Below are 16,516 nucleotides of genomic sequence, written 5' to 3' on the forward strand. Positions count from 1 at the left end.
TGTTGGCTACACCACAGATGTCGACTGTAATGCACCCAAACCCAACGCATACATGGAGGAGATTTCGTTTTTCCTGTTCGGGTGCCAACAAAGCTGCTTGTGAAATTAGGTTTCGGAGGCAATTCTCAAGAATTACAAAAAAGAAAAGAAAAAGTTTCCAGGGCATTTTTGGTGTGGATCATTAGGCCGCCAATGAGAATGAAAGGAGAGCTCCTACATTCACATGCTCCAACACTGGCTGCACGTGGTGAATTACATTTTAATGAGCTTCTAATTTTAGTGTGCGGGCCAGTAATAATAATAGACTTGATGAATATTTATGTTCTTTGTTTGAAGTTCAGAGACACAAGAGAGAGGAGGAAAACACTGTAGAAATCCAATATATGTTTTTGCAGAGAAATGGCTGATGTCTGTCAGACCCACACACCCTTCAGCCTCTCCGTGACCTACATAAACCTGGTTCAATTTTCTGACAGGCATGACGCGCGTTCACTGACGGAACGTATACAGTAGGTGCTTTTACCAAATGTCGGTAAAATGCTGCAACGAACACAATAACTGGCAGATGCTATACTGTCAATAGGACGTATGTTTGTAATGTAATATATAGACAGGTTTTCCAAAAGGAAATACTGCACTACATATTTCCCGGGAGAGCTGAAATGGTCACATTTCTGACAAACAAAATAATCGGTGAAAAACGCGCTGCAGCAGCCCGCATGCTCGCTCAGCTTACCCATGGTACCGCGGAGGGAAAGCGCCGAGTCTGTGGAGAAAGATCGCCGTCTAGAAGTCCCTATAATGTGGGAACAACTGTCCGCAGCTCCCGCTCCTTAAAAACGAAGGGACTGCTCCGACCTTCAGCACCGCGGACAGTTCCAAGTCCAGACAACAGGCTGCCTGCCGGACAGCAGCTGCTGGAAAGACCGTGAAGGTTACGCCGGGGACTCACATCCGATCCAGGAAAACCAACGCAGTCGTATTTCCTATTTCTATCCAAAGAGCAATTACAGACTACAAATAAGCCAAATCAATGAAATAACATGACAGATTCCGATCGTGAACGGTGGTGACACGGGATCGATCAAACCGTGCAAACAATCCGGGTCTCAATGTCAGCAGGTCTGCGCGGAGAAAACATGTGAGGTGAGCAAGAACGCGTCAAATCACGTTACACTTCTCACCACCGCTGTATGAGTTCATGTGGAACAGAGTCAGAGCTCTGCTGGACTTGATGAGAGCTCATTACGTATGCGACGCGTCCCGGCTCTGCTCCCACGGTCCAATCGACGGAGAGAGAAACGCGGTTATGTAGAATACCGAGTGTGTTCGCGTTAACGGGAACACTTTGTCACATCTGACTCCGTCTGTACCGCAAATATATCCTGAGCTTCCATACAAAATAGAGCACCAATGCTGTCATCGCCATCGTCATGCGTTTCTCCTCATGTTGTCAGACAACCGCAGCAGTCAGTAAACCGGGACGCGGCAGAAAAAGGTTCTGGTGCTGTTGGAACAACTGACTTATTGTTATGTTTAAAACGTCTTGAAAGGTTTCATGTGAAAAAATAAATTAATTAAAAAAAAGCTGATGTGAAGCAATTAAAATGATGTGATTTTTTCTTAAAATTTGAACACACTAGTGAGTTCTGCAACGATGATCTCAGTTGAGGAAATAATTATAAATAGATGGATATGAGGGGCTATTGTTAAACCAAACTTCCAAATTATCATCTAGAAAAGCAGATGTTTTTTTTCAAGTAATCACACCAGCATTTTATTTACTATCAGGAAAACCTCAGCCATACTGTAGCTGTAGCTCACTGTAGAAATCCTTCTACAGCCAATTTGAAAATGCACAGTTGTGTCTCTTTCTGCCAACATAAAGATCTCTAATACAGCTGGGGGAAATGTATATTTAGTTGTATGTTTTCATGCTCTGCAGCATAGATGTAAATGTGTGACTCCCATCATGGTGAAGAGATGAAAATTCATTTATTGTGGGATCATCTTTTCCAAACATTACAAGACATTTATTGTGGGGTCTCTTAACTTCATTATAAGATTCTGTAACGTTACATGTAATCCACAGCTCTTTAAATGAATAGAGTTCACTCGTTCCGATTGAGGCTTGTTTAACATGTGGTAATAATTATACAGTTCTGTAAGAACTCAAATTGTGAATACACTGAAATTGAGTCGATAATGATTTCAGTGGTGCCAGTTAGAAACAAAACTAAAAAACAACATGGTCCTCATTAAAACGCTCTTTTTAAATTGATGGAGGAGCCAATAAAATCCTGTAGTCCGTCCCCTCCTATTTCATAGCAGAAACGTTGAGGGGCCGAGAAGCACATATAACATCTTCAAGAGTTGCTTTAATCACAAATGACTTCCTCCCCAGAGACTGTTGATTCCTCAGGCCCTTTTGAAGCCACATCAGAGGAAATGGTGGGGAGCTCCAGCGCTACGAGCAGGGATTCTGACGACTTCACAACACTGACACACAGTTTATCTATATCAAAGGCATTTTATATTTTTACCCCCAAAAAGTCACTCGGCACTCTGCGCTTCAAGTGTCTGCTGGAGAGGCTGGAGCTACCTGGCACGATCAATGAGCAGTGATTGTTATCAATGCATTTTTATCGGTGTTTTCGTATCTATTATTCAGTGTGTTGTGATAAGATACAATGATTAATGTGACGACAAGAAGAGAAGAGAGTCATAGTTTGAGGTAAACGAGCGAAACATCGTTGCAAGCTTTAATTCCTTTAGCAGCTGTTTAACTCTCAGTCCCTCGCCAGTAGATCATATTCCAGTGTACCATAGCTCTGCTAGCTGTCGCAGACATAGAGACTTGTAAATATTCAATGGCGTTTCACAGAACAAGATCTCTCTCGCCACTGCTGTCACCATCTGTGAGAGAGGGAAAGAGTAGACGCATGGAAAAAGGGCAGATTTCACCACCACCACCTCTTTCACTGATACACAAGCTTTCAGCCAAGATGGTTTGGGCACACCAAAATGTGTCCCTTTGTTGGTCGGGGAGTAATCAAAGCTTCTGTCCGACTGCAACTACATGCACCATCGCACAAAACAATCAGCAACTAATAACACAGTAGTCCTGTTGGGTTTATGTGTATACTGGATCCCCACTAATGCCCTGTGGTCATCTGTGCCGGCTAATAATGTGCAGTTAGCGTTGAAACAACATTAAAAACCCCACAATGTTGTTTTTCCCGCCTTCGTCACCTCTGCTGCTCACTTCTGTGCTTCCTCGCCGACCTTCTGACTGACCTTGTCATCTGAACTTCTGCATTCTGCCGTAAACGCTTACTCTGCTCACCTGCTGCAGACGAGCATATAAGTAAGTTCTTGGATTTTCAACACATTTTGTAGGCATATGTGCAAAAATATTTCAAATACGGCAGCACTGTGAAGCACAGAGATAGTGGAGTGATTAAGGACAGTGAAAAGAGCCACGTTTTGTATATTTCCCTGCACTGGGATTAAATGTTTACTCCTGCGTGACCACTGAATGTCCCTACATTACAAAATTACAGTTATTCATTTTGGAGCTGTATTGCTACATTAACATCAGTACCAGTGGTTTCTATGGAGAAGGGACTGGGTGCCAGGGGGCCGGGGCATCACCAGGTAAATGGCGGGCACATCCCATGGCCTGTGCCCCGACGGTCCATCGCCAGCCTGCTGCCACTGTTATTAATCAGCACCATCTGTAGAACACAGTAACTGATCTCCCAGCTATTATCTGACAGGGAACAATGGCAGCCCGTACAACTGCGGTCTTGGCATTGAAGGGAATGTAGCCGGACGGCGGTCTGTCCCAGTCCTTCTGCTGCTGTGTTGTTTCAATCGAACCCTCCGGTATGTACTGTCCTCGTGCATATAGCCAGTCACAGTTTCACAGGCATTGGCCCAACACAGGCAAGTTAAAGCTAAGACAACTATGGAAAATCTATGTTGTACTCGGAACGTGGCAATAATGCGGCCTCTGTGTGCAGAGTCTAACAGTCTATTTGATGCTATATTTGTGTAGTTAGTTACACAGCTGTAGAGTATCTCCAAGGGGATTCAATACCGCAAACAGTCATGATAGTTTTTCCATTCTGATCTACATGGTTCTGTGCTACATAACATGCACAACGACATGTCTATAGGATTTAATGTGACAAATAGAAAGCTACTTCTTTCATTTATTACAAAATTCTAATAACCATAATAAATCCATAAATATGGATAATAATCCAAATTAGCGACACAGGTTCATTTCCACCTGTATGTTTAAAGTCAAGTCCATGTTGATTGCCAATAATATGCTAAAAAAAAACAACAACACTAGTGTTTTAGTATTGCTCCAACAAAAAGTTTGAGGCAGAGTGATTTGTTCACGTCATTCATAGCCAGATTTATATAGCATATGCTAGCTTTTTGTGCATTTTTGATAAATCTACAGATGTAAATTCATGTAAAATGTAGTGAAATAAACACCTAAATGTGTATTTTGGACATTTTCTTTCCTCTAGTCTGAAGGAAGGCATGTTATGCCAGCAGAACAGCTCAACATTGAAAAGTCGACCAGTGCACGTCAAAATGTAGAGGGCAAACTCAAAACAAGTAGGTAGTGTCTTTCTTTAAACTCCACACCTTCACAATGACACAAAGATACATGTCTCAGTCATAGACCCCGTCCGGGTTATTCCAGCTCCCCCCTGAGCCACAAAAAATACAACTGTTTTAACTGATCTTTATCTAACTGGTACTCCTCATGTCAAGTAAACTGAACTTCATGTGTAAAATCAGTTGAGTGCTCCTTTAATATGGACAGCTTTATTCTGAGCTTTGTTTAATCTTTATCCCTTTATAATCCCAATCCTGTTATCTTTTGTTTTTTAACACTCTTTGGATCTGCGTTTGAGAGCTACTATATCAAAAGCATTTAAAACCTCATGAAAACAGCAATTTTATTCATGTATTTATTTATTTTTGAATGAACTGATATTTATTTAGTGTGTTTCAGCATTGCATGGTAGACTCACAGAAGAGACTAAGCAGAACTTTTCTGGTTTGTTTCATGGTTTTCTTGGCTGCTGTATGTGTATTTATGCATATCACAGCATTTAACAAACAATACTGCTGTTCAGACACAGTCCCAAGAAACGCAGAAAAAAAGATTTGCTAACCACTTTGTCCTCCTGTTGCAATTCCATGAGAGCAGGAATGCATCAGAAAGGAAGGAAAATAGGGAGACAGATGGGGGGGAGGAGAGAGAGGGAAAAGAGCAGGAAAGATAGGGAGAGAGAGATTGTGAGTGGCATTAGTAGGTCCTGGTTGCACTGTCACACACTCCAACAGCAAAGGATTGGACAGCATCAAATAAAAACACTCAAGCTCATGATTCAAATTTAAGCGGTCTAATACTAAAAGCTTTGGCTTAGTCTGTGGGGAGGATTTTACAGAGGTTAGTTAGGCACAGTAGTGCTACATTATACAAAAGCAGCCGTCAGGTCTCTTCACGAGGGAAGAAGAGGAGGAACAGTTCCCTCCAGTGGTGAAATAGAACAACTGTAAATTACAGTGGACATGAATTGTAGATCTGCAGCTGTGAACCAACACATCAGAGAGAACAGAATCAGAACAAAGGCATGCAGAGAGTCTCGGACATGTTGATAATCTGAAAACATTAGTTGCCATTAGAGAAGCTGTTGGCTCAATTCCCAGATTATGATTTCACTGCAATGTTTCATAACCTTGGATTTCAAATCATAGCGTAGGGAGGAATCTGCCTGAGGGCGGGGTATCACCGTGTGTGTGTGTGTGTGTGTGTGTGTGTGTGTGTGTGTGTGTGTGTGTGTGTGTGTGTGTGTGTGTGTGTGTGTGTGTGTGTGTGTGTGTGTGTGTGTGTGTGTGTGTGTGTGTGTGTAAGTCCCTAACGGAGAGTATCAAGCATGCGAGCTGGTGTTACCTTATTTGACCGCAGAGACACTCGTCCTCCGCACCGAGCACAGAATTTCGTTTGGCAATATGAACAGAGGTGGCCACAGCCATCGGCAAACTTGGTTTTGTGGCATATCCCGCAGGTCGGTGCTTCGGTCTTCTGGTCCTGAACCTGCTTAGTCTCGTCCCCCATCTGCTTAACCTGGTCCTTATACGATTCAAACTGCTGGTGCAACTTCCTGCAAGCCAATGGGAAGGGCAGAGGTTAGGAACGCGAGATAGGGTGCGGTGACCTATAAAAAGGAAGGTTTATGTTTAATTTATTTATATCTATATGCAGACAAGGAGACAGCATGAACAAAAAACACAGCTTTTATAATCTAAACTAATTTGCAATGCCAATCCCCAGTTGGGCCTTTAATATACACTGATATAATCATATTTTATTCAAAAAGGACTGTTTTACTCCAAATGTTTTAGTGAAAGAAACCCAAAATAACATAAAGTGTAATTGCTGTGCAATCAGTCTTGACATACCCAGTTAGAAAGGATCCATTGCTCTGGTGACTTGTTGTTCCCAGAATGTTATTTTTAAAGGTACGATAACTTTCTCCAGAAACATTCTGAAAAGGTTTTTGTTCACATTTTTAAATGCTTTTCAAGACATTGTCAGAGCATTAGGCCGTAACATTTTTAAAATGATTTCAGGAGCAAAACACATTTTGAGAATACTACCACAAAACATTTGTATTTATGTTTTTAAAACATATCATTCTACTCTAAAATAATAACAATGTGGGAATATTAAAAAAAAAAAAAAAACTAAAAAAAACCCATTGAGAATCTGGCCATAATGTTCGGACAGTGTTACGAAAAAACACTGTAAGAATGTTAACAAAAGATTTGATCATGTTTTTGGAGAACATTACACTTTAAGAAGAATATTCTGGGAACAAAAGAAATCCCATTGAAAACATTACTAGAACAATGCACAAAATTCTCAGAACATTTTTAGAGCAAATATTTCTAGCTGAAATAGAGGATACATTATATTGTATATACAATATTTAATTTTTTTTACGGTCTACGTGGCAGACAAATGCACATTTATGGCAGCGTATGATGACACTATTTGTGCATGAGAATCAATATAAATCATGCTGAAACCTTTTTCTCAAAATCACACTTCCATAAAAAGCTCCTGCTATCAGCTGACTAAGTGATATAACCTCAGATGTGTGCAGTGTGTTAGAGTTTGAAAGAAAAAGCAGACACCGTGACCTCAGAAGCTTCAAAGCTGAGCTTCTCCTTTGATACGGCACCTCTTCTAAAACACAGGGGGGTGGGTATCAGATTTGCTTTGCAAGTTTAAGAACATCACTTAATTCCACTTTCTCAGGTTCCCTGGCGTTTAATGAATCATTTGCACCTGTGTTTCTATATCAGGACAGTTGTAAGGTGAGACGAGAACACCCAAGAGCCATACTGCCAGATAATCATATTACCAATACACACTATTATTATTGCTCTGCTGTATTAACTATAGGTAATCATCGGTGGTCAAACACAGCCCACCTTCCAGTAAGCATTTGTCAACATCTATTGTGTTACTGTTTGTGTCCTATAGATGGCCTCCTACTGATACATTACATCTGATCTTATACAGTAGACCCTTAACTCCTAACAAGTCCTGAGAGACCACTGAAAAAAAAAAAAAAAAAGGGCCATGGACGCTTCACATGCATTTTGTATGACACATGTCAATTGAGCGTCTCCTTGGAAACTAAACACTGGGCTGACTTCATAATATGGCGATTAGAATTGGTTTCGCCCCGCATATCCCCTGCAACATTCATTAGCACTTGTGAATTATTGAGCAGCACTATCCTTTTACCACATACAGCTCTGCGTTTGAGATAAACGTGCTTCCTTTACCCACAACCAGACCTTTGGAGCCCAAATATAACAGCCACACACCACCTGAAGCCTGGTCTGTGTGTGTGTGTGTGTGTGTGTGTGTGTGTGTGTGTGTGTGTGTGTGTGTGTGTGTGTGTGTGTGTGTGTGTGTGTGTGTGTGTGTGTGTGTGTGTGTGTGTGTGTGTGTGTGTGTGTGTGTGTGTGTGTGTGTGTGTGTGTGCGGTTGCGTGTGAGAGTCTCGGTGCCATGTGAACATTAGATAGAGTGCCATTGGCGTGCCCCTCTTTGTACCCACTGAGGGATTAAAGGGCTAATTGTGTCACAGCCTTTGTGTGTTTACCAAGCAGAGATTAGTATGTAGCCTTGTTTAACAGATCCCACCAAATCTCATTTACTGACAGAGGGCCTGATAACAGATTGATGAAGAATATGATACATGAGGTAAAGCCACTGTCTCACAGAATCAAGGAAATAAGGCTACAAGCAATGGTTTATTCTCACTTAATCTCCATTTACACTCATATGTCTACAGAAACATGCGCTGGATCCTGGACTAAAGGCTGCTGCTCTATTGACAGACAAGGTCACTGGAGAAGAGCTGTTAAAGATAACCAATGATTACCTCTCCCTTCCTCTGTATCAGACATTTCTTATAAACATGTATTAATTATAACACATTTTAAAAAACATGTTCATGTTGACTGAACTCTGTATTAAATGTGTTTATTCGTAAAGCACAAGCGTAAACAGGTACAGAGACAGGTATGCAGAAGACTTAAATACAGCAAATGAGTAACCGAGTAAAGCACGACAGACAAAACAGAGTAAACAGGGAGTACGAGCAGCAGCAGCAGCAGCAGCAGCAGGCAGCTGGTACACAGAACTCATTCCAGACGCTTTGCTTATTCTGTCAAACACGGTCAAATGTAGGTGACACTGCTGACGAGTAATCATACGCTGCTCATTGTCCTGTCCCACGCCAGCGTGTCGGAGCTCTCTTACCTCCGAGCCACACCAGAGAGCGACACACAGCCGGTAACGTGAGCCTCTCTCTTGGACATACGACAGACTCAACATATCAACAGCGAGGCTCGACCACAAGCTCTCTACAAGCCTCGGGACTCTTCGGCCGCCGCAGACCGTCTGAGCTGAAGTTTACTTCTCTGTCATCTCGCGAACACTTAAAGGTTAAAGGTCAGCACTGCTAATTGGAGTTTGTTTTTTTGTTTTCTTATCTGTATAACGACATCCAGTGAAAGGAAAACAATTCAGTTTGTGTTTTTGTATTTAATTCGTCGTATCATTTATGTAACAAAGTTATCTGATTCTTGACTTCAAACTAACTAATGAATGGATTATTTGCAGCAAAAGAATTCAACATCAAACTAAAAAAAAACTGTCTGACATTTTATCACCTTACAAAACTACCGCTAACACGTTAGCACAAAATATGCTACATACATACAGTACACACAGCAGACGGCAACATTTACATTCATTTGCAGGTGCTTTGTTTGGTCACCTGACAAATTATAAGTGCGACATTCATTTCCCCTTCTGCTCTGGTTTTGTCTCCACAATACAAAAACATATTGTTGGCCTGCTCGCTGCTCTGCTTGTTTTGGAGCTGAATGTGGAACGTTCAGTGGGTTTCTCAGGGTTTCTTCGACTAAAAACACCTTCCTGCTGTTGAAAACGATGTCGATGAGAGCATTAAAGATATAAATTTAAAGATTTTCACTTGAATCAATGTCTGTTAAATGACTGTCTATCGCTGAATGAGGTAACACAGTGCTGTTCGAGCCTGTGGCCCACTGATGAAAGTCTTGCAGTTTCACAGTTTTAGGGGAAGAAGAAAAAAACCCCGATGTGGTTAGGAAAATAATACTTTTGCTTTCTTACTGACTAAAATTCTGGTCTCTTAGATGATAGTCAGCAGTTTTATACATCCAACCACGCCCAGCATATCTCCCAACACGGGCCTTAGCAATCGTGTACCTCCGTTAGATTGCCATGCCACATTGCTATCCTCTGGTGTGCAGGTAGGTGTGTTTCATGCTTTGGCGCGATACTGGACTCGCGAGACTGACTGTAGTCATAGTTTGGCATCTCTGGGAAGTGAGGTTCAAAAGCTGTAATCATCCCAGCTGCAATTACCGGTTATTACCATCGGTGCTGCTAAATGAAACAAAGCAGACATCTTCGAGACTTATGTTCCGATGACACCTGTCACGACGCCTCCCTTTCTACCTGCTGAGGCTCATGTGGCCTCTTCCTGCATGAGCTTGCAGTCGGGGAGGTTCGTTAGGGTGAAGTGGCGTCGCCTGTGTCGGCCTCAACCGGCACTACAAATACCAGCCTGGTTTCATTGTGTCCCTCTCTTCAGGCTCCACATCTCCTGATTTGACTTTACCTTTCACATTCAACACTTGCGTACACATTTCTCACCCTTCCACGCATTACATTCCCCACTGATGCTACTCATCTTCACACCTCATGTTTCTTTTATAGTTTAACTATAATAAAAATGGTTAATTTGAAATAAAACTCTCCGTCGGCATTTCAACCTGTCTCGTCTCCCGTCCTTTTTGTCACAAGAATTGAGCCGGTTTGTGACACACCGAATAATATAAAGTACAAAAACTATCTTTGTCAGCTGCAAAACCAATTCAATGGAGTTAAAACAGGCTAAACAGTCTATAGAGCTTTATATTACAAAATATTCAGGGTTAATTAAAAGTTCAAGCTACTAAATTCTACACAATACCAAAGCAATGCCATTAGGCCAAAAAGTGCAAAAAAAAGCAGCATATTTTCTGACATGCTATGACTGAAAGAGCAAAGGTGGAGTTAATATCAGTGATAACAGGAGCATTGCACTTGGCTGCACCTGCTCCAGGGCTCTAATATTGGTTTACTGCGACACTTAACAGAAGAGAACTATCATCAGCATTATAATAAACGCCTGTGACTGCAATCTGACCTTTATTTGAGCCATGTCTTGCCAACTCTAACCGTCTCGCTTCAGTTATTTCTGGTTAGGGTTAGTTGGTCATGTAGTTTGACGAGGTTCGGTGCATTGAACTTTTAGAAGTAAATTGACCTTAAGCTAGTGGCTGCTTTAATCAAACATCAAGAATTTAAAAGGTGATGCTAAGTCAATCATTCCAGGTAATGATCTGTATTTAGAGCCACGCTTTCATTGGATAAAAAAATAGCCGTGATCAGGACCATGATGTATATTTAGTATGAATATGAATACACAACACTCTACGACTAGATCTGCTCTATTTCTTCTTGAGTTTAGTAAAATGGTACTTCTTCCACCCCAATAAGTCATTTCTAAAAGTGAAATCCGTTGTGGCACACCACGTCCACACCACTCTGTTCTGTGCTCGAACAAACACACTGACAATAACATACTCTTACACCAACTAGGGTCAAACATATTGTGCATCCAGCTGCTTGGGTCACCACTGTATGTTTGTGCCTGCTGGGAGGAGATCAAAAAGGGGTCTGGACTATTACTTACGCGTCTGGCTCGGGCTCCTTGTCATTTTGGGACTTTTGCTGGGGCTGAAGAACGTTATTTACCAGCTCAGTGATCCCACTAAAGGGAAACCACCTGTTCAAATAAGCAAAGTGTGACTGGAACATCGCAATGAGTCATCATGGGAGAAAACAATCTGTCCAGGAAAGGATTTTTTTTTTTTTTAGGAAGCAGGTCAGTTTCTAAGAAGTGAACAATAGCAGGGGACATTCACTAAAACCAGAGCAGAAAGAGGAGAAGGCCGGGACACGGGCAGAGCAGCGATAAGTGGAACACTGACAACCAGAGAGTGTCAGAAATACAGAGACAGAGATAGACGGAGAAATTAAGATGATACAGAAAGACTTAAAGAGGAGGGGAGGACAGAAAAAGCAGGAAAGCTCTACAGCCAATGGAAATGAGAGCTGCATTAAATGCTCAGCTCAGGTGTCACTTATTCCAGCTTGTTGATGCAGAAGGGGTCAGGTTGTCAGAGTTGTAAGCCCAACAGGTAGATTTGATCAAAATACAGCTACAGTACAGTAGAGCAGGACAGGTGCATCTAGTCCACACGAGTAGTTGGAAAACGAGGCTGCACAAGCCAATCAGAGTGCAGATGACACACTGGATGAAGATGGGCAGCCATTTAGAGACCAGGGACAAAGGGAAGGGTTCAGGGGGCCCAGCTATAAAAAAAAAAAAAAAAAGCTGGTAGAAAACAAAAGCTGTTGTCATTAATGTCATGGAAGTCAGCTTTTTAGTGTCCAACACAGAGAATTCAACAATCTAGTCAATGTTAACTCATTCAGAGATCAAATAAATACATAAAAGGCTGTCACTGCAGCTTTTCCAAGACATTAATGACATTTCTTTCATTAAACTCCCAGACAAGGAGGAGGAAGCCACATGAAGCACACAGCACCGACTGACAGGAAGAAGTGTCAAAGCCTAGAGCACTCTGGGTAATGCAGTTTACTTACTGTGCCGGCTGAGGCTTTGGTTCTTCTTTGATCCTAAAACATAAAAAAATAAAAATAAAAAAGGTGTGCACAGCTCAGTGCATAAAGAACACAAAGAGATGAGGAACACAATAAATAAAAAAAAGACAAAAAACGGACACAATGATGATGTAGTTAAAGATGTGGATGACATAAATAATACTTCAACTATAATATGAACAATACTCAGAATATTACAGATGATGATTTGATGAAAATGACAATGCAGCGATGATAAAAGTGAAGTAAATAAAAGAAAAATAACATTCAGTAACTTTAAAGATGACATAATGCAAGAAAGGGATTTAGATAGACTTTAAAATAAAAATGATTGCTTCATGTGAGTCACGCCCTCTCTCATATTCTGTTGGAGCGTGCACTTTTCATGGACCTTTGGCTTTCTACGACAAGAGGGAGGATCTGAAATGCAAGAACTAATGCACGTTTTAACACTGCTACGACGAGGGGCTTTAGATCCATAATTAATAAAGGCCACCACCGCCCACACCACAAGCTCCCAGAAGCTCAGAAAAGCAACAACACAGGTTCAGAGTACAAGCAGAGCAGTGCAGCTCACTGACATTTGAGCGCTGCCTTGAATTCCACACTGAACAGCACCACATGGTGAGGTTGGGAGCAGCAACTCATTCTGTGTCAACTTTAGCAACACCAAGTCAGCCAACACGTGCCCAAATACTAAAGACTGATAGGATAGCAGTTAAAATGTCAGGTATTTCCACCCAAAAGACATATTTTCTCACTTACCTCAAGTCTTATCGAGCCAAGTAGACAGTTTTAGTTTTACCCCAATAACATGAAAGTTAATAGTGTTTCTTTGGTGGTGCTTTGTACTAATTAATCTAAAACATTTAAAGGGCCACTTCACCACTTTTGCACAAAAGATCAGTTTCCTTGTCCAAACAGTTGCGTAATATCGTCTGTGGCTCTGGGGGAGTGGTGTCAAATCTGAGAAAAATGGGATGAAGTCACAGAGATATTATAAGTTTTACCTCAGCTTGGGCTTAAGGAGTAAAAATTTACAAAAGAAAACCTGCGTTATAAAATGGTTACAGACTGTAAGACGGGGGCATTGAACAGGCAGAGCGTTGGTTAAATGTTACAGGTTGCATTATGGGAAATAAAGGATACAGCTGGCAAAGCGTGACACATTTTGGAGACATAAAGTCAGGACATCTTATCCTCCGCTTCTTCAGTTTTGGCAATTCTTTTTCATTTGTTAAAGTTCTCAGACTTTGCTGAAATTAACACTAACAGCATGAAGTCTTTCCCAGGGACAACGTCCTGGTTATAAAGGACAAACCACAGATCATGCTGTAAACAGTTGTCACTGTGCTTACTACAAAAGAAATAGTCCCTTTGAAAATATTTGAAAGCGGGTTCTGTGAATTGTTTAATATATTTTGAACATTTGTTTCTGTTGCTGTTGAACTTTTGCAGCTTTAACTGCTGCAAGCACAAATAACAAAAGTCAATTTACCTCCACTGATGTGGCAGAAGACGGGTACTAAAACCTGAAAACCTTTAACCAAAACTATCGCCATTGCAAGATACTACTGTGTTTTTTTTTTCCTTTTGAATTTAGTTAACACAGCCTTCAAAATGAAATAACCAAATAAAGGATTTGAAACATAGTATGCAGCTTTAAAAATCAGCCAGATGACAAATTGCTACCAAATCAGTTGATAATTCTCTTTGGTCAAATAAACTGATCTTCTGTTCTCAGGAGTCTATACATAAAAATAATGTTTTAAAATAAATATCACTTACTGGCAGAAAAAGGTGTTTATAAGACAAAGAATACAGTACGCTGTCTTTTGCACTGAAATCAGAACCAAAAACCCAGAAAAGCACAAATTTCCATGACTTTTTCTTACGACATGTAACATACAACTAACATACAATGAGTTACCAAAGTATTCTAGCCGGCATACATGTATATGCAACATCACCGAACAAGCAGAGTGTCTAAATTCCACCATCCTCATGCAGAGTTATCTTTGGATGCTGAAATACTGTCAGTTGCATTCAGTCAGACAAACACACACAGCAAACACCACATGACCGCCTTGCATCTGTTCACCATCTAACAGACGCTGCCGGTTCATCCACTCACAAATGCCACTTTAAACAACACAGAGACGAGCTGCAGCTGAGAATCACATGGCAGAACTTCACACACCTGATCGCCACTTATTTTAAGCACACAGTCAGCTTTATATAGCTGCGTGAAATGGAATGTGTTAATTAGATTTTGTCTGATTTTGACTGAGACACGGTAACATTAATTAATTTCATCATATGAGTGTTATGATGCTTTTTATATTTATCATCTCATAACACACAGTTTCCTTTAGTGCTGCAATTCATGATTATTTTCCTTATTTGTTCATCTACTTTTGCTTTAAATTAAAAAGTTAATTGTTTAGAAAATAGTGAAAAATGACCCAAGGTGAGGTACTCATGTTCCCATTTTTACCATAATCCCAAAAATAATCAAATTACAACGACATAAAACTGCAAGGTGAAATAGTTTGTCCTCCAGAAATGTGTTGTGGCTAAAACTGAAAGCCCTCTGAAACAATTTCAGGCCATACCAAACTAAATTTTTCTACTAAAAACACTCCTTTAAGTAGAGTTACATATTACTCATAACCAGTGGCAGCTGAAACGAAGAACTATTTACCAACGTGTGTTAGCGAACAATAAAAAGTCTCCTAAAACAATATTCTATCACATCAAAATCCAATACTTCAAACTAATTCAACTCCCAAACAAATACGGAGGCTAAGCAGATCTCACACGGAGCATCAGAATACACCAACGAAGCCTCCCAACCCTCCACTTTAGCGAGAGGTAGAGCAAGAAATCTGTCTGTCTATCTGTGTCAGAGAACACACGAGAAGATATAGTCCTGTGTACCCATCAGTCTCGCTGCTCTGTTTTCCGATGAGCCAGTCCATATTTATCCTCTCGCTGTGTTCTCCCGATGACCTGCAGCACCGTTCTTTATTGATCCCATCAGCCCCGTCTCTGTGGTCGCATTACAAGCCTCATATTTATCTGATGGAGCCTGCTGCCTGCTGCCGGTCTGCCTGGACGGCTGCCGGCCAGAGTGTGTGTGTGGGTATCCGATGATGCATTCGTGTGTGTGTGTGTGTGTGTGTGTGTGTGTGTGTGTGTGTGTGTGTGTGTGTGTGTGTGTGTGTGTGTGTGTGTGTGTGTGTGTGTGTGTGTGTGTGTGTGTGTGTGTGTGTGTGTGTGCGTGTGCGTGTGTGTGCGCGCGCCCTCACGTCCACGTATCCTTGTGTGTACTGTACTCGTATGTGTGAGCGTGTGCATGTGCGAGTGAGTGAGTGAGTGAGTGCGCTGTGTATTATTTGACACGGGGCAGTAAAATAAGTGAGTGTAAAATGTCACAAGTGACGTATTCAGTATCCTGGCTGCGGAGGAGGCCTGTAGGGCAGATCCCGTGTCTGCTTTCCGTCTCTTTAACCTGCACTCTGCATCCCATGAGCCTCCAAAACACACACTAGAGAAACACACACACGCTGGGACAGAGTTAAGAATAGATTTGTCTTTCTTTTTTTGTGTCAGGAGTGTCACTTTGAAGTTTGAGTTAGTCACATGCTGCTGTTATTTTTGGTCTGTTGTTTTGTTCTGTATTTTGGTTTCCACCTACTCTGCATCAGTGGCTTTGAAAAGATGTCTGAGCATGACTGATGCTACACTGCTCTCTAGTGGACGGGTGTGCTGCACAAGTTCATAAGAGTAGATAACTGGCGCTTTATGAGAGAATGCACAACAAACTATTTTTATGCCATTTTGATTGAACTTGTTTAGTGGATTTTGAAAGTGGCTCACAGAAAGTAGCAATAAATGGAAGAAGAGAAAAAAATAAGTGAAATACGACTAATATTTTCAAAAGTTGAAAAAGTAATGCCCAGGACACTTCTGTTGTTTTGGTCTCCCAGAGCTGCACTGGATCCAATTCTAGTCATCTACAAAAAAATGATCCAGCTGGCAGGATGTTCAGCTGTAATAAAGCCATGGACAAACAGGCCGAGGGTGTACAAACTAGAGCTAAAACAATTAT

General features: G+C 41.3%; 1 protein-coding gene across 1 annotated transcript in view; it reads right to left on the reverse strand.

Moving 5' to 3' along the window:
- Positions 1–16,516, reverse strand: part of rims2a (regulating synaptic membrane exocytosis 2a) — a 141,430-nt gene that overhangs the window by 107,847 nt on the left and 17,067 nt on the right. The window contains 4 exon segments of the mRNA XM_069702107.1: positions 5,205–5,216; positions 5,987–6,197; positions 11,408–11,500; positions 12,385–12,417. Of these exon segments, the coding sequence (XP_069558208.1) occupies positions 5,205–5,216; positions 5,987–6,197; positions 11,408–11,500; positions 12,385–12,417 (349 nt within the window).

Source organism: Brachyistius frenatus, unplaced genomic scaffold, assembly GCF_029030835.1.
Source record: "Brachyistius frenatus isolate BFR_SWC_R1_liver_20210118 unplaced genomic scaffold, ASM2903083v1 Contig_40, whole genome shotgun sequence".
Taxonomy (NCBI): domain Eukaryota; kingdom Metazoa; phylum Chordata; class Actinopteri; family Embiotocidae; genus Brachyistius; species Brachyistius frenatus.